The 26,031-nt window shown below is 27.1% G+C and overlaps 1 protein-coding gene across 1 annotated transcript; it reads left to right on the top strand.

Annotated features, from left to right (window-relative positions):
- Positions 1 to 55: 55 nt before the first annotated feature.
- Positions 56 to 25,563, top strand: LOC136976531 (metal cation symporter ZIP8-like). The gene is made up of 8 exons (XM_067271834.1): positions 56 to 663; positions 7,639 to 7,807; positions 12,726 to 12,895; positions 15,305 to 15,430; positions 21,033 to 21,230; positions 21,512 to 21,725; positions 24,748 to 24,935; positions 25,006 to 25,563. The coding sequence occupies exons 1-8, from the start codon at positions 367 to 369 to the stop codon at positions 25,249 to 25,251; spliced, it is 1,608 nt and encodes a 535-aa protein (XP_067127935.1). The 5' UTR covers positions 56 to 366; the 3' UTR covers positions 25,252 to 25,563.
- Positions 25,564 to 26,031: the final 468 nt, after the last annotated feature.

Genomic DNA, 26,031 nt, shown 5'->3' with positions numbered 1-26,031 from the left:
ATTTTTTAATTTTAAATACGTGATAAAATTAAAAAAACATCTCACCAGAGGGTGTAGGTGACGAGTAGGAAATTTACAAATTTCTTGATCGATATGTATGTAAGAGTCGGAATGAATAAAAATAGTTTTTATCTCATTCCTTCGTCGAGACGAGAATGTAAAGAGCGTTTTACTTTTGACTGGTGCAGTAGTTTGCTACTCGAGATTTTAACGTGTTTTCTTAGTTCTATCAGATGATTGAATGAAGTCATATCGATAAGAGTAACTCGATCGTATTATTGCGTAATTTCTAGTTATATATCTGATTAAATAATCTTTTACATCTAAACTTTGCTACCCAGAGTTTACTTCAAGTCCAGATTAACTATGAAAATCGTCCTTCTTTCATCCTTAATGCTTTTGACAATTAATGTGACTCAATGCTTAAGCTTGAGTAATTTAGATGATATGGAATTGCTGACAAAATTAACCATAGCAAAATATTATCCCGAATTCTTGTCCAATAATAACGAGACTGGACTGTTTAATTTGAAAGATTTACAGTCTGTCCTCGACAAATTAATTTCCAGTTTAAGAAATCTGGATGTTCGAGCCGAACAGATGAATTGTTCCCTTCAGGACGGTAATGCCAAAGATATTTGTAACAGAATTATGACATCCAAGGTAAGGATTAATCAGAATTTTGTAATTATAAATATACTTTTGTATATACAGTTCTATAATGGTTAGTGTAGTCCTATATTTCATTGACAATTTTAGAAATTAAACTTTTATATATATATATATATATATATAAATAATTTTGTTAAGTTTGTCAAGTGTTTTTGTATAACATTTAGAAAAGAAATTACAGATTTAAAAAAAATATATGAAATTGTGAGTGTTTATATAAATCAATGTTATACTAAAAATACTTTTCAAACTATATGTTATAAACTGAATAGTTTGATGAATTAAGTATTGTATTTTTTTAAATTGTATAGTTTGATATACAGTGTATGTATTTTTTATATTTTAGGAATTGAGAGTATTACAGATTACATCTGAATAAACCCTTATAAATTTGAATAAATTTCAGAAATTAAAAATAAAATTATCTGTAGTTTAATTTACTATTAAATTATAAGTAAATTTTCTCAGAAATGTTTATTATTATATATACTAGTTTTGAAAAACAACAACCAAAAAAAAAAATTTAACTACAGCATCATGTTTAGAAATCTTTTGACATCACAAGTTTGAATATTTTAACGATATCATTGATAAAATTAACAGGTGGTCTTCTACTTTCATACAATTCACTATTTTGTACTTTTGATTTTTATATATGGCAAAATGTGTGTACTTTCGTGTAATGATTTTCCCCTTCTTGTGAATTGTTAGTCACTGGTCCCTCCCCATCTCTCTGAAATTAATCGTGTCCGTTTTCGACATCACGGGTTTGGTCTTGAGCTGGGATGTCTTGAGGTAAAGAAAAAAGAGTACAATTCAATTATCTCTTGACAAATTTATAAAGAAAACACCAGAAACTAATAAAAAAAATAAATAAATATTTTGAAAACCCTTTTTGATGTTTTTTTACACTGCTCTACTTTTGTACATTGCAACTTTCATACACATTTCAGGAACCAATTAGGTACGAAAATAGAGGACCGCCTGTATATAGTTTGAATTAGTTCTTTACGTAAAAGTTATAAATTAGGTGTATATCATAATTTTACATAAAATTTAGTTTATTATTTATATTTATTTCTGGTTACATTAAATATGGCATTAAATGTTGCAAGATTAGCTTACAATATACTTTAGACAACAACTCAATCTTTTCCCTATTTTGTAGGAATAAATAAATGTTGTGTAACTGAACCTTACTTATAGTAACATTTTTAAGTTAGTAAACTCTTTAAGGAAATAACTGATCAGTAATCATTTGATAAATAAATTAAAATATTAATATTTGGATTATAAGGAAATTATATGGCTCACTTATATTAAGTATCACAATTGTAAATAATTGCTATCGATTAATTTCTAATTTACATTGAATTTTTCATTTTAGTTGATAACAGACTATTCAATGCCTTTCTGGGGAATTATTATGCATATTTGAAGATGTTTCAACAAAAATTTGCTGTGTAATTATTTAATGCAAGTAAGATGGAAGACTGTTATTTATGTTAATTTTTTTAATTGAAGTAGTAAAGCACAATACTACTTCAATTAAAAAAATTACAATACAAGGTAAACTTAAGTTGTGATAGTATTTGTAATGGTTAACATTATCAGGCAATGTTGGAAAGAACATTATAATAAATTTAAAAAGATTGTTTGAAAATTAAACTGCAGACATGAAAAATAAATAAAATACTTAAAATTATAACAAGTGTTGTAATATAACACATTAATAAAAATATAAAATATTTTATACACCAGGATTTTTAAAAATAATTACATCAGGAGGAAAAGTGCAATAGGTGACTACAGAGTTAGTTTTAGAATAAAGCCAATTAATAAATAACCATCTTACATTGCAAAGAAATGTAAGAAGGTTATATGTTCTGGGAAACCTAAAGTTAGACAATAGGCTACATGGATTTGCATCTAATACAGGTATATAAAATTTCTCATATAAACAGCAAGTTGGAATTTTTTGCCCAAATTAGTTCCAAGAAAGAGTCCAGGACAGTTATTTTTGTGCATTAAGTAATTACACAGCAAATTTTTGTTTATACATCTCCAAATATGCATTGTAATTTCGTAGAAAGGCATTGAATAGAGTGTTATCAACTAAAATGAAAAATTCATTGTAAATTAAAAATTAATCAATAGCAATCATTTCCAATTGTGATACTTAATATAACTGAGCCATATAATTTTCTTATAATTCAAATATTATTTTAATTTGTTTAATATATTGACTTTTTTCAAATAAATTATAATGATTTCTGTCATTATAAAATATTCTGTGATGTCCTGGGGTCCTATGGAAAGAGTATGATTAAAAATTAAGTAATAGTTAACTTAAATCCTATTATCATAACTTCAACTTTTTTCTGCCTCCTGATTACAAAATATAGAAACTGCCACATTTTGATTGGACTAAGGTAAAGAACAGAAACTCCAGAAAATATCTAGTTATGCTATTCTTTCATGATACACACTACTAACATCTCTAAGACTTATTGTGAAAATGATCAAATATAAACTCCTCAGACCACTAGCTTTAGATAATAAATACACACTATAATTTAAAGCTGTGATTGCTACATTTTTATAGGTAGAAGAATGGAAAGAAGTTGAAGATGTGATGAAATCTATATTAAGTATCTTCATGTATTTACTTTGGAATATAGTATACAGTGCCAATCCAGTATTTATCAAGCATTTAATGTATTCATAACAATTATTTTATGATGATGATGATAAATTATCTTAACAAAATTACTTTTGATTTTTTTTCAAATAAAAGGAAATTATTTTTGGTTGCAATGTTCATGAGCTAAATTATTATGATTAAAATCATGAAATTCAAGAACTAAGAAAAATATATATGTATATATCATATATTATATATATGTATCATATAATAAAATTCGTGACTAATATGTTAATAACAAATCTCTTGTTTAAATCCTTTTGTTTATGAATTGAAATTTTTTAATTGTACAGAGTTCATCTTAAAATTGCAACAAATTACAGATAATATTAATATATCAGTTTGTAATAATCTGATTTATTAATTGTGAAATTATGATAACTGTAATTCAATGATAATTAAATCATAATCATATTATCATCATGTTAAAACAAAAATATATTGACTTGGAAAATTTAACTTTAAAATTTTAGTGTCAATTTCTAAGAGTGAATGAATGCAGTTTAATTTGTAAATTTTCTTATTAAAAAGGCAAAAGAACTGAGTTTAAAAAATATTTTACAATGATAATGCAAAATTTTCAATAATTTACCTATTTTTTAAGATGTTTAACTTAGAATTTAGTAGATTATAGTGGCGTGTCATCCATGGAAGCTGTGGAAGCACACCTTCCCTTATATTTTCTAAAATATAAATACATCGTGTGTGATTATTTTCATATTTTAACATACTTTGAATTAATTAAAATTAATATTTTATTATAACCGCATTATGTACCTTATTACAAATTTTTATACTACACGTGAAAAAAAAATGATAAGATTGCTATTGTATATTCAAATATAAATTCGTATATGCATATTCCCAATGGAAGTGCTGTATTGTTAAATACAGGATAGCTTCCGTGGTGAAAATATTTGAATGGTGTAAAGCAGCCACATTATATGCATTTGCGCATGCGCTACACAGAGCACCAACCTCATATAGTTTATCTGGGAATGCTACACACCAAAATATTGTATAACACTTCCAATGATTCTATCAGGGCACGCACAGCTTCCCTATCATCAAATGTCATGCATGCTATTTATTCAGATATACTTTATATTTTTATAATTTATTAATATTTTTTGATGTAAATTTTACTTATATTTGGTAACATATATTGTTTAATATGCTTTTATATATTTTTTTTGAGCAATAAATATGAAAGTATAATGGCATAAATTTATTAATTTTACAAAATTAAACCATATTACTAAAAATCAAAATTTTATTAATACTTCAGTGATAATAACAACAATAATGTTATTGACTGCAAGTTTCTTGTAGAATTGCTTTTGTATTAGAAGCAGTTATCTAGCAAATATATGTGAATAAATTCAATACTATGTAGAACATTAATAACCTATATCTAGTTTGATTGATACAGCTGCATCATTTAGATGAAGCACAGAAATGTGAATTGATCAAGTTCTTTTTACTGTAATTTTTGTAATTGTTACTTTTTATGAAATTTTTATATATATATATATATATACATTTTTAAAGTATATTGTTTGTTATAATAAAATGTAATTATCTCCAGTAAATTTATATTTTAAAACATGAAACTGTTATTATATATACTTTGAAACAAACAACTTATATAAAATAGCACTGTTTCATATAGCTCTTTTCTATTATATAGTGTTAAAAATTATTTTAAATTGATAAAATATCACTTAAATTGTGATAAATGAATTAGTTAAATAGAAATTCTAGTTAATGAACTATAAATCAACAAAAATTTATTTGAATGAATGACACAATTTTTTTGAAGAATGTTAAGAAAAAAATGCATGGAAATTCTACATAAGAGAAAAATTAAAAAATAATAACTCTTAGTCAGCACTTGCCCTTATACTTGGATGCATTTTTATGTTTTTTGTTTTATTTTATTTATTTTATTGTATTATTTATTTGTTAATTTATCTAATATTTTTGTTTTAAATTTAAATGGAAAATATTTGAATGTTCTGTTGTTAAAATGCTAAATTGTTAAGAAAAAGTTAGATTCAGTTTTTATGAGAATTTTATCATCTGTTATTTTTAAAAAATAATATTTTTTAAGGTTTTTATTTCAAAAATTTAATCTTTTTACTGTTTTAATGTATTACAATACATTTCTATGTAACCATTGTAATATAGTAATTTATATGATGACATTATATTTTTAAGACTACTGCTGATTTTTCACTAGACCTGTATCCACCAACTTAGCTGAATGCAAGTTTCTTGCAGATTCTGGTTGAAATGATATCATTAGATGAAGATCAGTAGACAACTCAGCCTTCTTTTTACCTGACTACAAGCTTTCTGCAGTTACTCCTAACTTGTCTAATACTGCAAGTTAGTTGACTTCTCCTCCTCCTTGTGATATCATTCTATTGCACAGTCAGCTAGGTTGGTAGGCATGGCTCAAGTAACACATCAAAACTATATTACCTGCATTTGTGTTTTTTAGCTTACATTTAACACAATGCATGTGTTAAATGTGTTAAATGTTTTAAATAGTCATTTATCTGATAAATATAATTTATAATAATAAAATATTTAAAGTTTAATAAACCTTTTAAACTAGCAGTATTGAGCTGTTTTAAAATTTTTTAGTGTTAAACAACAATATTTCATCTATATAAATCTTAATAAAAGTTCTAAGATTTGAGAATTAATAGCAAAACAATATATTTTATTTACATGAATTGTAAAATTCCAAGGATTAATTCTGTTATTGAAACAATTTTGACCATACAAATAATTCTGGGTCAGTTCAAGTGCTTTTTAATATTCCAACTACAGACAGATGGTTAACAACTTTAAACATTGATGATACGATATTAAAAAAACACATACAATGTACAATTGATGTCGACCTTTCCTTTGAAGATCTGACGTCAACGACACAGCTTTAAAATTTTTGCATCATCAGGTAAATATCTAATGTATTTACACACATCTGTAGACCTCTGGTGGAAATTCGGGAATGTGAAATTGCGAAAAATTTTAATGCTGTGTCGTTGATGTCAGATCCTCAAAGAAAAGGTTGACATCAATCATATATTGTATGTGTTTTTTAATATCATTATATGATTGACGTCAACCTTTTCTTTGAGGATCTGACATCAACGACGCAGCATTAAAATTTTTCACAATTTCACATTCTCGAATTTCCACCAGAGGTCTACAAATGTGTGTAAATACAATAGATATTTACCTGATGATGCGAAAATTTTAAAGCTGTGTCGTTGGCGTCAGATCTTCAAAGGAAAGGTCGACATCAATTGTATATTGTGTTTTTTAATATCATATCATCAATGTTTAATGTTGTTAACCATCTGTCTCTAGTTGGAATATTAAAAAGGATTTGAACTGACTCACAATTATTTGTATGATCAACTTGTTACAATAATATATTTTATGGAGATAAATTTTCTTATACCAAACATTTTATATTTTCACACTTTTATGTATGTAGATCTACACAAATTTGAAAAAGAAAACTATATGATGTATTTTATTATTAGAACATATAATTATCATTTTATTTTTCTTCATATACAGCAGGGAAAAAAAAATCTTCAGTAGGCTGTTGTTATGTTATTTTAAATTATAAAATTTATAATAATAAACTAATAAAGAATTTAAACATTCTAAAGTTCATATAAATTTGTGTTTTGTAAACTGTGTTTTATTACTTTCATTTTAAATATCTAAAAATGTTAGTTTTGCTATTAGATTTTTATTGCAGGGAAGTTAAGGGGTTTGATATAGTTTGAATAATAATCATCGTTAAAAAATAGGTAGATGGTAGTTATATTAATTGACCACTTGGATTATGTAAATTCTGGTTAATGGTTGTCAATGGTTAAATTTGATGCTTTGCAAATGTTTGATACTTGGCGGTGCATAAAATGTTTGACATTTTAGATTTTCTCTAGCATAGCATACTCAACATCTTGTTTTTATTGTACCATTTTGTATGATAATTTCTTTGTATTTAAATATATTGTGCTAAATCTGAGAATTATTCAAAATAATGAAGTGAAATGACTGAAAATGATCAGACTTCATAAAATTTAAATAATGCTTGGACAGGATTAATGAAAAAAGTGTGTTCCTTTTTTCAAATTAAAATTAGTCCTTAATAATTTAAAAAGTTCAATTGCATTAAAATGAAATTTTATCCATTTCAAATCTGTTTAAATTATTTTTATTTACAGTGTATGTCAACAAAAGATCTAACATCATTATTACATGAAACAGAAACTACTACTATTACATCAGCTGTGACTAAACTTTGTCCTGTATTACTTTTTCAATTACATGAAAAATCATGTCGTTTACAAGAAAAAATAGAAAGTAATAAAATTAGACCAAGTACTGCTGCAGGTAAGAATTTTCCATTTTTCATGATTTTATATTAATGATTTGTTTAATAACAATAATGAAATGTTACTTTAGTTTTCATTTGAATGAATATTAGCATTCTTGTAAAAATAAATGAATCAATATTTTTTTTAATGAAAGATATTTAATAAATTTTTATTTTCTATCTTGATATTATGAATTCAATAAGAGTAGTTTCATTTGTATTAAATTTTGTTTCTAACGGCTTATGTGATAATTGTTATTTTTGGTTTTAAAAAATGTTAATCATTTCAATTAATATCTGTTGTATATTTATAACTATTAACAGCAAAACTAATAAATATTTTGAACAATTCTGATTTTCTGAATAATCAGTATCCATGGAAGAAAAAATATATATCATTAAAAATAAAACAAAAATGATAATAATCATTTTTTATTCAAAAGAATAATAATCAGAAACAAATACTTTATAAACTACAAACAAGAGAGTATATAAGTTTCATATTTCTTATATTTGATTATATTTCTTATATTTCTTTTTAAAATAAACCTTGTAGACATTTTTTTGAAACTAGTCTTGATTGTCAATTCTCTTTTCGCTTATCACCCTGTGATTTGCAATCCTTAAGGTGAATGCAGTGCATCACTTTCTGAGAAAGTTTCTTAATTTATTGGGCTTTGTCAACACAAGCATTTATATTTATCTAGCTTTTATAAAATACTATTATAATTTTGAATTATATTCATAATTGTAAAATTTTAAATATAAATCAATATGATATAATTTTTATATCAAACAAATTATGATATTGTTGTCATTAATTAAATAACTTTTCTAAATGCAAACATTTGAATATGATAATTTAAGTGATTTTTATTAAATCATAATTAGGTTAAGTTGAATGTGTGTTTGTTCATGAATAATGACATTTCAAACCAATCTAAATATATAGAGTTACACATGGCTTCAATTGCTAAATGTATAAACTTTAACACAATCTGACACTAGATATTTTTCATCTCTTCTTGAAATTGCATAATATGTATAAATAACAATATTGTCTTTAGAAGTAATTCTAAATTATATAAGTACTGTACATGTACTAATAGTAAACTATACACAAAATTACATGTGAAAATGCTATAAAATATTTAGTAATTGTAATTTAATAAATTTTATACTGACAAAAACATTTATTTTAAAGCTTCATGTATCATGAAATCCCTAAACAATAATGTAATTGGATATTCAATATTAAAAATCATTTGTGATATTTGAGTTTGAATTTAGAATTTAAATATTTTGTTTGTTTTAAAATTAATTTGAACTTAAACTTTTTTCATTGATTAATAATTTATTTTCATTTGAATATTTAGTTTTTCCAATTTATTTCTGACATTTTATAATTGGTTATGTAAAATCAATAGTGCATTCCTCACAAGAATAAATTTTTTAAAATTTTATTTCTGCGTATAATCACTGTTTCATGATGTTTCCCAATAAAGTTTTCTTTAAGTTAATAGAAAATGTTATGGTTATAAATCATTTTAGTAGCTTAGTTCTAAATGTTTTGAATTAAATATTTTTTTTTAATATTTTGTATGCTGCTGTTCATTCTGATTACATGTCATGGATTGAACATCACAATAAAATGTATGTAATGTAATATACCAACAATATTTAGGATGGAGATTAATTTTTAATGAAAAGAACTTCTACTTCTTTTTTAATAAAAAAAAATCTGATTTTAGTACATCATGCTTGATCTGTGAACCTTGCGAACTTATTTTTGGTAAAGTTTAGTTTTTACAAAATTCTCTCTGATAAGTACAGAACTTTTTTGATCTATTAAAAAAAACTATCAGACCAAAAAAATTTAATATTTGAAATTTATCCTTTTTAGAATTTAAGGTTTAATGCACATTTAGAATCTCTTATTTTAAAAATTTTTCTTTAGTTTGTATTCAATTTGTTTATAAAATATTCACTACAGAAATTAAACATTTTAAAAAAATTGTATCTGATATTAGATCTAAAATTGATGAATTATTATTTACTGAATATATTCAAAGGTTAAAAATAAAATTTTATGAAATCAAATTGTATGTTCATTAATAAATCTGTGTTAGCTAATCATTTAAGTTGTTTTAATATTAAATAATCTAAGTCTTTTTAAGACTTCATATTTTGATTAAAAAGTTTTTTAGTAATACAGTACATTAATCAGTGTATATTAAAAGACACTTATTCACTTTGTAATCCCTTTTAAATGTGATGTGTACATGATTGGTGCATCTGATATGATTGCAAATGATTGTGCAGCAATGCATTAAAAATTGTTTACCTTCATTCACAAGAGCAAAGGCATTTTAAACTTTTTGTTCTTGTACTCACAATTAGGAAATAAGCTACCTTTTGGAGATTTAAAAAATGGTGAGCATGATTTTTGGGGGAGGATCTGCTATAAAGCAATAATTAAAATATAAACACTAATTAAATAGAAAACTTAATATTTATTTTGGTATTCATTTTATTAACATTTTGTCCTATATAATTGAATTGACTAAAATGGTAATTTCTTGATAAACAAGACCAACAGCATATAACAATATAGTTAATGAAATAAACTATATGTTAAAATTTTATAAACCTGGAATATTTAAAATGTCATGAAATGAATAACAAAGTAAATAATAAATAGTGTAATATATGAACAAACAAATAATGCTATACTTATACTGAATTGCAGGATATAAACAAAATTGTATGTCATAATATTAATAAATATTAATCTGTTTACCTAATATGTCAAATATTAAATTTTTTTGGTCTGATAGTTTTTTTTAATAGATCAAAAAAGTTCTGTACTTATCAGAGAAGAGATAATTTTGTAAAAACTAAACTTTACCAAAAATAAGTAATTATATCATAAAATATAATTACTGAAAAAATACTTATACAAAAATAACAAAAACAGTGGCATCCTACTAAATTACAGAAACAGCAAGAAAATGAATCCTTATTTTTGTCATAATCAAAATTATCAAGACACAAATACCAATAAACCAGCAAAAATAAAATAGACTTTTAAATTTCTGTTCTATTTTTGAAAAATGCATTTGTTTATTCTTTTCACCTTTTTGTCCTTACTTTTACATTCTGTGTATATATTGTCTACTTGGACTTTACCAGTATAATAAGTCCTATTAATAAACAAAGTTTCTGATTAGCAATAAGAGGAAATCTTAGTCAAAAGTCAAAACAAATTCTCTTTGTTTTCACCTGTAGAAATAAAGCTATTTTGTTTTGACATTTGACTAAGATTTCCTCTTATTGCTAATCAGAAACTTTACCAGTATAATAAGTCCTATTAATAAACAAGGTCCAAGTAGACAATATATATACAGCATTTGTTTATATCTGTATCCTTTGAACCTGAAGATGACCATTTAAAATGGAAGAAAACGTTTGTTTTTATTTTATCGGTATTTATGTCTAGTTGAGGTAATATATATTAATTTATACTAGTAGTTTCATAGAGATTGTAAAATTATCAAGTAATGTATGAAACAAAAACTCAGTATCATGTAACTAAATGGAAAACAAATTAAATATCAATTAGTTCATTTTACCATATGATCAAAAATGTGAATGATTTTAAAATAAAGAAGATGGATAACAGAGTAAATGTCACTTAGTTTATTTTATGAATTAGCTAAACAGGTTATATTACTGCTTATATAAATTTCTTCAATTACAAAAACAATGTGAAGTAGAATGGTTAAATGGCTACATAAGAGTCTTATCAAGTAGTTTATGTAAATACCAATACATTCTAAAGTTTTACCTTTATGTCAATTTTGTAATTAAAATATATATATATATAAATCAATTTTAAATTATATTATCAAGTGTAAATGTATAAATGTATATACACACTTAATAATAATATAATTTAAAATTGATTTGATTAATTAATTATAAAAAGAAATGTGAGAGTTAGCAAATCCATAAAACTGTTTTCAATTCAAAAAAGATATAATTAATCAATTTACAAAATTGATTATAAAAGACAACAGCTGAATGCTTGATATATTATATTCAATTTAATTTACGCCATAGCCTAAAGTCCAGCAAAATTTCTTTTCTTGTGCAAATGTCATGCCACATTTCATTGCACATCATCAGGCTGTAAAAATGGAAAATGGAGCTGCAATGCTTGAAAATTCTAATGCGTCAAGTTGTTATTCATTACAGCTACTGGAAGACAGATTGCTTCCCACAAAAAAGAACACCAAACAGACATTTCCAGGGATTGGTGTTCTACTGCATTGTCAACTTAAGCATTTGATCTGAGTGTGAAAGTCCATTTTGATAAGACCAACATCCTCCACTGAACCTCCAACAGGAGGCAACTGTGCTACCTTGAGCTGCTTGAAATATACAAGGCAGCATTGAATAAGAAGGCAATCAACTTTAAGGATGACCACATATTCCTCAACCCATGGAATTTTTCCTTTACCACCCATAAACCATGGGTTCATATGGGAAGTGTCTCCTCTAATCAGCAACTGCCCAAATCAGAAACATCTCCACCAATAAATGAATGACAACTCACTGCATTCAAATTTTTGAACATTGCAGTTCCATTTTCCATTTTTACAGTCTGAGCTTATCCAATGGAATGTGAATGAAAATGTTCACATGAGTAAAGAACTTTTCCCTGGACTTTAGGCTATAGAGTAAATTAAATCAAAATTGATTGATTTCCTTTAAGCATTCATGAAACATTTGCCATTCTGTTCTATTATGTGTGCACCAGTCATGTACAAGTTGCATGATTTATGGTTTACAAAATAAAGTAGTACCAATGAAAAGCATACTAAAATTTGTGTTAAGCAATATAAGTATGTATATAGATTTCTTTATTTTCAGTATGGGGATTTGGTATTTTATTTGTTACCATCATCAGTTGCTGCTCATTAGTAGGTGTAGTGCTTCTTCCCCTCATAAATAAAAATGCTTACCAAACAGTTTTGATGGTGTTTGAAGGATTAGCAGTTGGAAGTTTAGTTAGCAGTGCAATTTTTCACTTAATACCTCAGGTATGTTTCAATTATTATACAAATAGCTGTGTAGTATTTTAAGGTGATTTTAATTTCTACAATTATTTTAAACTTTGTGATAAAATTTTATCAATAATTATCATCAAAAATTAAAAATTTTGTTCTCAAACATTCAACATGAAATGTGAGAATTCATATATTTGTATGAAAACTAAACAGACTGCTATTTATTAAAATTCTTTTGAAGTTTTCTTTTAGTGTTTTTGAAAGTTAGTAAAAGGTGAAATTAAGAATATAAATTTTGAAACTAAACCTTTAATGTATAAGTATTTTTCCAAATAAACAAACATTTTCATTTTTTGCTTGTTTATACTAGGAATTTGATGTCTGATTTAAAGTTGCCAAAAATGTGTGTTCATTTGGAATAATACTTTTGCAACATTCATAAAGCTTTAAATGTCCAGTAAGTGTTAGATTCGTTAAATTTTGAATTTCTAACAATCTAAGACTGGAAATAATATATCTTGAAAACACTTAGTGTATTAAAGTTTGGTTTTTTTTTTCTGATTCTGATGTGTCTTTGTTTAAATAAATATATATATATATATATATTTAAACAAAGACATATTTATATATATATTTATGGATTAAGTTTTTAAAAAGTTAAGCAAAATTAAAAGTTTAGTTTAGTTTGTTTGGTTACATTCAGTTTTTGTTAAAATTAAAACATTTTAATACATGTAATTTAAAATTTTAATATAACTCATTAATTCTAATGTGTGTCTGCTTATAAGAACTAAGCAACATAATTAAATGATAGAATCCAATTAGTTATTCATTTGATTAAGTGTAAGTCAAGCTTAGTTTTCTATATAACTAAGCAGCATATATATGTAATTATCTAGCCTTATTTATTATAATAAGTGAATGTGACATATAACAGAATTTGCACAAGTATTACTTATTTATGATTTTAGAATTAACAGGTATAATTTCTCATATAGTTAATTGATTAAATAAGGTGGAAAATCTTAGGAAAACTGGAAGTCTGTCATGGTTTGTATTGGAAGGCTTGAATGCCAATCTAGATACAGCTTAAAGCTTATCTCCTGAAATTCCAAGAAGGTCTATAAATATGAAAATTTGAAATGGATGATAATTTTTATTTTGTTATTAAAAAGTTGTTAATGTGAAATTTATAAAATTTATTAATGCTAATCTTCTTTAATTCTTAATTTTTTTAATTCTTGTATATGTGTAATAGATTAACTTTTTAATTTGATTAATATTATTAGCTATCATCATTTCTTTAGTAAAGTATTTGTTGCAGAAAAAAGTTTAGTAGAAGCTTCTTTCTGGAAATCATAAATGCAAATACTACTATAGAATTCTAAATGATGATAAATTTTTTTGATGTCTATTTATTTTCTGAACTGATTTATTGCCTATTTTGTAAGATTTTTTTAATCTGTTACCTAAACATTGATTGCAAAATCAAGATTTTATTACTAATAATCTGTGAGAATGACTAAAACAAAGTTCATATGATTGAATTAAAAAATGTTCAGTTTTTTTAATTGATTATGCTATAATTTAATATTTCATAATATATAAAATAAGTATCATAATTATGCAATATATAATGAAAGAAATTGTTATGTAATAAATTTTATACTGGCATTTTCCTAATACTTCATCAGTATCTGTCTGGCTATATCCTATCACTAAACATTTTACTATAAGTTCTTGACTCTGCTAGGCATTGGGAAATATCAATTTTATTAGAATAGATTTTTGAAAATTTAAATTAAGGAAACATTGTAATATTTTTACAATATTTTATTTATTTATTTATTTAACCAAATAAACTTTAATATTCATTACAAAGAAAGATGCCAGTTGTCATTTAAAAGTATAATTTTTTTTAAAAATCAAAATTTTCATAAATATTCAAATATCTGTTTAATAATAACAAATCACAGACAAAGTATGTGCAATAACCTTTGAATACTGATTACAGAGAAAATACTCAGTTTAAAATAGTATCCGTGGCTAGTATTGAATAAAACTTAGTTTCATATATTTTATTCTGAATTTTTTGTAAATTGTATTGGTGCATTTGGATGATTTGTAAGGATTAAGATAATGTCAGCTTAAAATAAACTTAAACTTATTCTGAATTCTACACTTTTTTCATGTGAATTAATAATTATACAAAATACCAAATAAATTATTTTCATATAAAAGTTAAAATATATTCCCTAAATCCAAAGTTTAGAAATTTTTATTTATCTTCAGTTCTGATTCTTCAGATTATTGAATAGGAAAACTTGCCAAAATTATTTAAAAGTTTACTATTTTTTAAATATAATTTTTAGATAATTTATTAATGTTGTTTACATGATGATTTAAAAATAACATTTATTAATAAATTATAATTTTTTTTAGGCATTTAATTTATTAGGTGAAGATGTTGAACATGGATATTTATGGAAAGCATTAATTATATTTGTTGGAATATATATCTTTTTCCTAAGTGATCGTTTTATGAAAATTATCATAAGTATTCGAAAGGTATTGTGATCATAAATTTTATTTCTTTAAATAAAATAAAAAGTTTTTATTTTTATATCATCTCCAAGCTTCTTTTACCAGTGGGCACTGCCTTCAAAATGGTACAAGAAAATAGTAAGAAAGTAGTGCTGAACAAATGTAATTATTATTGATAAGATGAATAGTTTGGCTATTGGTTTTTTATATGATTAAATAAACGTGGCTGTAAACAAAAAAAAAAAACGTTTAATTTTTCTTGATAAACATTATGGGTAACTACATGGAACATTATTGACAATCATAAAAAGATTTCTATGAAAGTCCTTCTCTAATATGCAGAGGACTTCTAGAAACACAATGTAGAGCAATCTTTTATAGGCTTTGACTTAAGTTTAAACTATGTAAAGAACTGTTCTCTATCCACAATGATGATTAAAAATTTTCAATACCAAGGACTGTTTTTTAGGTGTTTAAGAAGAATTTGAAGAATTTTTTTCAGTTGCCACCAGCTAAAGACAATGTTTGTTTTTCACATATGTTGTAGCCTACAATAAAAGATCAATTAAATGTATGTAAAAACACATGTGCAAATAACTCCTAAAAGATATTCTACTTTAGAGAAGGATCACAGAAAATTACAAAATTTTTGTACAAATGCTTAAAAGTAGTGATGCCCTGTACTTTGAATTTAATTCATTTCAGGAGGTTGTTCAAACTCTAAATTATTCAAAGACTGAATCAATTTTTCCCATTAGAAATAATTGAAAGTAAATTAATCCATTTCCAGACCCTGAACAATACTCATTTTGATAATCATCAAAGAGATATTACTTAATGTAAAAATAACACAATTAAATACCCTAATAATAAATTTAAACATGAAAACCTTAAATAAAATATGTAAATACTGTATAATAAAATGAAAATTGTATTTACTGTTCCCACACTGTCCACTCTGGCATCTTAACATAGATGCCTGATTTAATTATAACACTTGTGAAATTTAACATATTATTTCTAATGTGTGATTTTATTCTTCATTTAGAAACATACCATAAACTCTTCAGATTTTGTTCAAATAAAATCAAGTAATGTCTTCAGATAAAAAGCCTATCAGTCATATTATGCTTTGAATTTTGGAAAAGATCATACAAACAGTAGAAATAATTGATTGTGTATGGCAGAAGATTCTCCTAAACTTTGAACATGTCAAATGTGGTTTTAAAAAGTTCTGTTTGAGAGATTTTAAACTGAGATACAAAACATATGATGCACCCAAAAGGTGTTGATGAAGAAAAATTGCAGAAAGAAATTGTTAAAAATTGACAAATAACACACAATTCACAGTATATATAACCAAACACTTCAAAAATAAAATGAAAAAAAAGCACTGAAAACATACAAGCATAATGTGAGAGTAAGGCCGCAACTCCACTAGCGCAAAAACTGCTGTAAAACCCTTTGCCGTAAAAGCTTTTAATCACGTGACCTATTTGTGTTTGCGCTCGGATTGCAGTGGAGGTCCGGCTAGTGAAGCTTTTTACGGCAACAGTACTATTACGGTTGTATACGTGATATATCGATATAAGGAGAATGATTATATCCTACGAGTTTTTTCTGTACTATAATTACAAATGTAGTAAACATAATATCTTTACTTTCATATATTAACTTTTATTATTGTATTACTTAGATTATATACAGCACTTATAAGCTTAGCTTTTTTATTATATACTCCTCTAAATGAAGGACTTTCCTTTGGCCGTCCATATCTCGTGTTTTAGGCATCCATTATTATAATCGGAATACCTCTTGTCGTAGATATATGAATACTTTCAGATGTTTTTGACAAATCTTTCCAGATCTATTCTAGAGTAGCCATGAGAGAACATACACAAAAGCTTGTTTTCCGCCATTTTCGCACATGTCACAATGACCTAGATTTCACTGAATTCTGATTGGTGGATGGTACCGTCTTATGACCGTATTCGCGTCGAAAGTTGAACACTGCTCAACTCGCTTTTACGTTGGTTTTACGACCTGCTCAGGTGTAAAATATCTTGGTCACGTGATTAAAAGCTTTTACAGTGAGGAGTTTTACAGCCATTTTTGCGCTAGTGGAGTTGTGGCCTAAGAGATGACTTGGACACATGACAGATTCTGTTGATACTTTGAGTGCATTTTTTCACTACATGTGCAGTTTGAACTTTGAAGCCTCATTCAAACTCCAAGGCAGATTTTTGTCAAATTTTGTGTCTGAACTCTGAAGCATTCAAAGTACAAGGTATCACTGTAATGTTTTTCTTTGACGTAAATGAGCTATGTAATTTCAGCTCTCCTGTCAACATAGAACATTTCTAATTTTCATGTTCCTGTCAATGACCATTGTTCAGAGATTTGACTGTATTTAAATATTTAAGAAGTGTAAAATTACTTTCAAAACTCTTTCAAATGAAATTTCTATACAATCATATGATGATAGATAGAAAAGTTTTTTCATTGAAAAGAAAACTATTTAGTACTCTTATAAAACTTGTATTATTTATATTATATGGCATTTGAAAAAAATTACACATTCATTAAGATGTTAATTATTCCTCATCGTAGACTGCATAACTTATCAAAACAACATACTCAGAACATCTTATAAATTTGCAGCCGTGTTTATTAGGTACTAACAAACGTTTTCGGTTGTATTTAACGACCTTCTTCAGGAAAAATCCAAAAAATTGAACACAAAGACAATCTGCAGTAACGAACAAGTGTTTGGAACGTTTTTAAAAAGTATTCTAAAGAGAATTGCGTGCTCCATCTCTACATCGATGCGTATTAAATAACACAATACATGAGAATAAAATAAAAATAAATAACTGACAATGAAAAATAATATGCTCCATGGAGACATTAAAAATAAAATACAAACTAAAAATGTGGTGCAAACTGAACGGCGCAGAGAACATAGGGAAGGAGAGGAGCTGTGCGGAGACAATAACTAACGGGTTCTGTCCTTGAGTAAGCTTCTGCTTATCTGCTTTTCTGACGTTTACATGCCGTCTGAGCTCCAGGCTGCAGGTACTTTACTAGCCTCTCTGAAGTTGATAGATTGTCCTTTCTGGCTTGCTTTGCAGATATGCCAAGCACTGTATAATGGAGGTGCCTAGTAGCAAGATTAATACAAACAGTTCGCAACATAAAGCACCTCCATTATACAGATGCTTGGCATATCTGCAAAGCAAGCCAGAAAGGACAATCTATCAACTTCAGAGAGGCTAGTAAAGTACCTGCAGCCTGGAGCTCAGACGGCATGTAAACGTCAGAAAAGCAGATAAGCAGAAGCTTACTCAAGGACAGAACCCATTAGTTATTGTCTCCGCACAGCTCCTCTCCTTCCCTATGTTCTCTGCGCCGTTCAGTTTGCACCGCATTTTTATGTTTGTATTTTATTTTTAATGTCTCCATGGAGCATATTATTTTTCATTGTCAGTTATTTATTTTTATTTTATTTTCATGTATTGTGTTATTTAATACGCATCGATGTAGAGATGGAGCACGCAATTCTCTTTAGAATACTTTTTAAAAACGTTCCAAACACTTGTTCGTTACTGCAGATTGTCTTTGTGTTCAATTTTTTGGATTTTTCCTGAAGAAGGTCGTTAAATACGACCGAAAACGTTTGTTAGTACCTAATAAACACGGCTGCAAATTTATAAGGTGTTCTGAGTATGTTGTTTTGTTAATTATTCATAACTTAAGGCAACTCATGTGAATAGCATAATATATTTGAAACAAATTTGTAAGACCAAATTGTACTAAGGACTCTGATTGATTAGCAGCATAGTGAACCCTAGAATGAACTCCCATTATGGGGTTTGACCAACTTGTTACTTTCATGGCTGTTATGTATACATAACAAGGGAAAAGTATTTGAATTGTGTCAAATTTGACCCTCTAAGTTTTTTTACAAATCTCCATGTTTTCAGATCCCCAAAATTAAAAAAAGTACTAAAAAGGCATAAAAATTGTGTGTGTGTATTATCTATTTTGCTTAATATCTCAGGATGGGGTGAAGATAAAGAAACAAAATTTGGCATGGTAGCTTGTATATAAGGGGCATTGGTGATATTAAATTTTGGTGGTTAGCATAGACCAGTCATTTATGGTAAGTGCAATGTTATTTAATTCATCAGAATTGGGTTATATTTGGAGGATTGTTTTTTCAGCACAAAATTTGAAGTCCAACTCAATCAGTGGTGCTTGAGTCTGATGTACTGTACATAGTGAGAAGTGACCAGGTCAGGCTGAAAAATATATTCTTTATTGTTTGCTTACATCTAAAAATATTACCCAATCTTCTCAAATTAGTTATGTAAGTGTTCTACTTACATAAGTGAATGCATGATGTAAGTGTTTTATGGTTCTTTTTGATTTTATGAAAAATGGCTTTTAGTCCTTTTGGTTCAACTGTAAATCAGACCAGCAACTTGTATTTAAATTTTGTCTTGTGGTGCAATATTTCTCTTTTTACAAAGTTGTATAATGAGGAGGTAGGAAAGTATAGTAACTCTTGTTATCCATGATTACATAAAGTGTATAAAGAGCACATCTGGTGCCTTTTGAAGAAAATGGACAATTGTCTCTGCTCTTGACCTGTATTGACTTCTGGTGCAGATTTTATCTGTAAGAGAATTCATACCCTAGTATTCCATGGTGGCCATATTCTGCAGTTTATGTAAGAGTTGTTGATTTGTATAATTGTGATATTTCTTCCTTTTTGTTAAAAAAACTCCTATAGTGTCTATATTTGTTTTTAATGCAGATTTAAAATATCTGTGAGACCTTGTCCTCTTTCACTGAGGAAGAATCAACCTTTCTGTGGACAAATTAGGTTGGTTTATTATTATTATTATCTCTTTATAAAAAAAAGCACATATTACTATTTAATGTGATAAAATATACACAAAACCCAAAAAGTTTAAAAATATGAGAAAATAAATGAAGTTGTCTGCCTGACCACTTCAGAAGTACATTAAGTTGTCCAAAGAAAATTTTGGTTAGTCAGAATAACTTGTCAATGAACCCTGAGTATGCATATAATAATGAATTTGCCAATATAGCTACCATGACTGTTTTGAGATAACCATTGTAACTTCAAATAATTGTACGTCAAGGTCATAAGTCAAGATATATCTGTATATTAAATTATTGTTAGACTTTATCAGATGTAGTTTTAAATACACTTTATCTTTATTTTAAATTATATTCAATATATTGTTAATTATTAAATTTTCTGTTGATAAAAAATATTAAAATATTGCTTTATTGGTGTTTTAAATGAACAATACTGTTAATTTAATCATTTAACATGAATGAATACTCATTATACCCAAGCAGCAGAAATACTGTTTACTGAAAGAAGGGTGATTTCCTATTTTGTATAATGTTTCTTTTAGATCTTTGTTGTTTTAGATAAATTTGTGGTTGATGATATGTAACATATTGAATAAAAAAATTTTAATTATAATTGAAGACAAATTTGAATATATAACGTCATTCTTTCATTTATTATTTAAAGTTTGCTTTAAATATACTATTGTTAAAATTATTCTTTTCATATCAATAATAGAAAAATTCAAGACAAGAAAGAAAAGATTCAACACCTGTAGTCTGTACAAATATAACAACAGTAAATGGAATAATTAGTTCTCTGAATGATAGCAATTCCAATTGTACTAAAGGAAAGAACTCATTAAATGAAATAATATCTGAGAATGATTTATGGACAGATGATCAAGTGAAACAATTAACTTCATCCTCAGATCAAGTAAGAAATTTAACAAATATCTTCTTAGTATTATTATAAAAGTTATTGCACATTCATTAGATATAATCTAAGAATGAAGTACTATTAATAGGAGATGAAAAAGTTGATCTAAAGTTTTATATTTATAAAACTTTTCAATGTTGATGACAAATAATTCAAATTTTTTTAAATGACTGAAATTAATTTTATTTTGATCAACTCTTGATTAAATTGCATTTTTTAAAATTTTCTAAAATTAAGCCCCATTTATGTAAATTTATAAATAAATTTATTTTTACTAGGTACATTCCAGTGTGCACCATCACAATCATGAAATTACTTTTGTGCAAGGTCAAGATAGTGCTATTGGAACAGTTGCTTGGATGATTATATTTGGAGATGGGCTTCATAATTTTATTGATGGATTATCTATTGGGGCAGCATTTTCTGAAAGTATACTCTCAGGAATTAGTATTTCAGTGGCAGTTCTTTGTGAAGAATTTCCACATGAATTAGGTATATTTAATTAAAAATAAAGAACGGTCTATTTGTATTAAAATGACATTTATTATTTTATGTCAATGGTGTTTAAGCTAAAGTTTTGTTAGCCATAATTTTTATAATGAAAAAACTATACACAATTAGTGATAATTAAGCATAAAATGTGCTGATAACTTTATAAATTCGTAATCAATATTTTCAGTTTTATTTCTAAGCAAAATCTTATTGCAATATAAAATTGTTTAAAATATTTTAACAAAAAATTTTTCAAAATACAATGCTTTATATTGTCATGATAAAATTATTATAAAATTATTTTAAGTAATATGTTATGGAATTCATGGAAAGATTTTATAGAATATAGAACATACCATATTTACTTGCATATAAGATGAGGTTTTTATTCATTTATCACAGCTTCAAATTCCTAGGTCATCCTATACACGCGAGCGAAAGATTCTTTGCAATTTTGAAAATAATTTTTGTGAACCGTGTATTCGCATTTTTTACTGGATGCCGGATTTTTTTATTTATTTAAAAACATAAGTATTTTATCTGGGTTGTTTGAATCTTTCTTGTATATTGTCAGGAGTAAAGATGAATAACAATGAGAAGCAATGCTTTTGAATTGAATTTCAGATTGAAATTCCAAAGTCACACGGGAGCCCGATATGAGTTTTAATCCATTCCCACAAGAAAACAGATGATTATTTGGAAATCAGAATTCGGAAAACTCATAAGTGTAATCGACGGAGAGTGGATTTGACTGTTAACCTGGCGTCAGGTGCGCGGGGTGGTTTAGCACTTACACCCCATGCGACTAAAGTTGTTACTGAAAAAATCAAAATTTTTTTTGCATTTTTTTTTTTTGTTTTTGAAGTTAGTGGGATTGTGTTTCTGATGTATTAATCAAAAATACTACTCAAAATATATCACTTGTTATTTTATAATGAAAACAAAAAAAGTATTAAGTTTCGGGAATTTTTCAGGGAAAAAATGGTCAACTTCAAAAGTCTGTTTTTCAAACTGTAAACAAACCTGTTGCTATCTAATCGTTGAATTGTCTTCCCATAAGTGTTTTTAAGTGTTCCAACCATTAAATGCTTTGTCACAAACCCCAGGCCAGAAATATTTCAGTATTTCCAAAAATACACCCCCTAAAACTGTACAGCAACTAGAGATAAAAAGGCAGATTATTGGCAGATATCATCAATAGTTAACTTCTTTCACACTGTAACTGGTTACCTTCTTTGTTTGTTATTAGATCCACCAGTAAAAACAATTGTCAGTAAAATTCCCGCAAAATGCCACGCCCCCGCAGACTACCACTTTGGTTTATATAAACAGTCGCTATAAAATCGTTTGTTTTAATTGTTTTTTCACTTCTAATTTGGTAACGAGAAATTGTTTGACATTATTTAGACAAATAAACATGTTTTCAAGACAATTTAGCAATAAATATTCCCAGAAAACTCCACTTTTCAAACTTTTAATGCTAAATCTATGGGACACCTTCTTTCCGTTAATTGGCCTTAAAAATCTTATTTATACGCCTTCTATGCTCTTATTCGTCATTTGTATTATGACTGATTCGATATCAGGCAATGACCGTTTTTTCAGTACACTAACTCAGCTCCACCCCCTCCAGTGGTGGGGCCGATGGCTCCAATACGTCATGTAGGACCCATTGCTCGTAGATGGTGGCATTGATCATGACATTCTGCTTGATGAAGACCAGCGGCGTCTTCCCAGTGGCGCAGATGCCAGCCCACACCATGATTGAGGCTGGAAAATGGCTGTGACCAATGGTTTTTGCAGCGGCAGTCTTCTGTTGACCCTTCTTGAGCAGCTGTCGGTGGTTTTGGTGGTTTTGAAGCAGCTTGAGGGTGAAAATCTTCTCGTCAGTGAAGAGCACCTTGTTCAAGCGACTAGCACCAACCAGCCGACACATTCAGCGAGCTTTCTCAAGCCTCTTTGCCTTCATCACTTCATTTAAGAAGTGGACGTGGGAGATCTTGTAGCTACGAAATCCCAACTTCCTCTTGACGAAATTACGGACTCGCTCCTTGCTGATTTGGATCTCCTTGGTCGTTTTGTGCATGGATACCTCCAGATTGCAATGAATCTGGCATCGCACCTTGTTGATGTTCTCCGGAGTGGTCATGGTGGTTGGACGAACCACTCTGAGGATGGTCCACAGTCCCTCCAGTCTCCTTGAAATGTTTCACAATTCTGTAGACAGTCCTCTGTTGGAAACCAGTCGAGCGAACAATGTCGGCTGTCTTCATTCCAACTTGTGCAACTTGATAACGATGATATGTTCATTTTCAAAAGACATAACATTAGCACAACTAAAAATTAAAAAATGATTAGAGCACTTTCTTGATCAAAATTGCACATACAATGCAATAAAATCATAAAAAATAACAAAACATGCAAAGACAAATGCCAAAAATGCACAAAAATAAAATTGACTGAACTTTTTATATATCCAAATTAAAGAAATTAGCTTCTTCAAGAAGTTAGTATAAGTGATTTTGAAAACTATTAGAGATTTGATTCGACCAGATATGACCTAACTAATTCAATGAAAAGCTAAATCAACAGAAAAATTAATACAGAAAACTTGCAAAAAAATTATTTGACAGATATTGCTGGAGTGGTCAAAGTTATTTAGAATAAATATAGGCAATATGGAAACCATAAGAATTGTCACCATCAAATAAATTGTTATTGTAGATTCTCAAATGCATAGTTGTACTCTTTTTACACTGTCATATCTTAATAAGTTTAAATAGTTTCCACAGTTTATTTTAAGAGAAATCAAAAGTATGTAGCTTGCCTTTGTACTTAAACATTGTTATGATAATTTTCTCTTTAAAAAAATCTGAATATTTATTATAATTATAACAATTCGTAATGCATTGTTTTGACACCAAGAATTTTAATATTTTTTTAATTTCATTCATTTTTCAGTTTTATATTTTAATATTTTATAATATGGTGATTTAAATTATTTTTATTTTCTTTGTATCAGGTGACTTTGCTGTTTTGTTGGGTGCAGGTATGACTATGAGACAAGCTTTAATGTATAACTTCATATCAGCATGTACATGTTATTTAGGATTAGTATTTGGGATATTACTAGGAGATTTAGCCGAAGGAAGTCACTACATATTTGCTTTTGCAGGAGGAATGTTCATTTACATATCTTTAGTAGGCATGGTAAGTATTCAATTAGCATAATAACTTATAATTATTATATTTAGTATTTTAAAAATATTTTTAATTTCAGATGAATGAACTGAATGATGCTCTGGATGCAGCACAAAATGAAGGAATAAAAAAGACACTGAAAGTTTTTCTATTACAAAATATTGGCATTATAATTGGTGTAATAGTATTATTTGTTATGGCTCGGTATAGTGAAAACATTAATTTTGACATCGGATCTGCAAACACGACGACAGAAAAATTAAGTGAAGTACTAAAGGCAATGGGAGATGATCATTACAATATGAGAGTATTTTATCAGATGTGAGTGAAATTTACTTAAAGGCAGTTTTTTCTATTGTTGAATCCTCTTCATGTGCATTGAAGTTTTAACAATGTTTAATATATATATATATATCTATATATTTATATATTATTGAAAGTGTTATTTTATGCTATTAAATATTTATATATTCCTTACTGTATAATGGACATCCTGAAGTATACAATATGAATCTAAATATCTGACAACTTATTAAACTCAGGTGATGTTTTTAATAATAATGTGAAATCTAAGAAGCAGTATTAAGTTTCAGTTTGTTTGTAAAACTTAATAAATGTGCAGGATGTATTTGTTGTACTTTGGAATTGCCTTTGTGTCTTGTATATACATTCTAAAATCTATTTGAAATACAGTAGAGCATCGATTATCCGACCCCGATTAACCCCCGATTAACCGACCGCGTTCTAGTCGGGAAATTCAAATGTCCGCTAGTGATGTGGCGCTACAACATTTGGTTATGTCTTGGCTACTTTAATATTATTTTTGTTAAATTTCGCATGTTTTAGCTGGCAGCACTGGCTCGACCATGAAAGGGAGGCTAGTATTTAAACCAGGCCTAATACATTATACCAATAATGTATTTTTTCGTACTTTTCGGTTATCTGACTTTTCAGTTATCCGACCAACCCCAGTCCCCAATTAAGTCGGATAATCGATGCTCTACTGTAATGATCTCAGAGTTTTTCTAAATTCATTTTTATAAAGTTTAAAATTGATAAAGTATTTTCATAAATAATTTTTTGAAAGTAGTGTGTAGAATTTCCT

This window comes from Centruroides vittatus, unplaced genomic scaffold (assembly GCF_030686945.1).
Source record: "Centruroides vittatus isolate TY-2023 unplaced genomic scaffold, ASM3068694v2 contig_401, whole genome shotgun sequence".
Classification (NCBI taxonomy): Eukaryota; Metazoa; Arthropoda; class Arachnida; order Scorpiones; family Buthidae; genus Centruroides; species Centruroides vittatus.
This window is presented reverse-complemented; position numbering and strand designations above follow the sequence as displayed.

Bases quoted from the DNA above. Each gene is read 5' to 3' on its own strand.
- LOC136976531 (XM_067271834.1), top strand. From the start codon at position 367: ATGAAAATCGTCCTTCTTTCATCCTTAATGCTTTTGACAATTAATGTG. The intron at 664-7,638 runs GTAAGGATTAAT...TTTTATTTACAG, and splicing joins ACAGAATTATGACATCCAAG to TGTATGTCAACAAAAGATCT. The intron at 7,808-12,725 runs GTAAGAATTTTC...CTTTATTTTCAG, and splicing joins TAGACCAAGTACTGCTGCAG to TATGGGGATTTGGTATTTTA.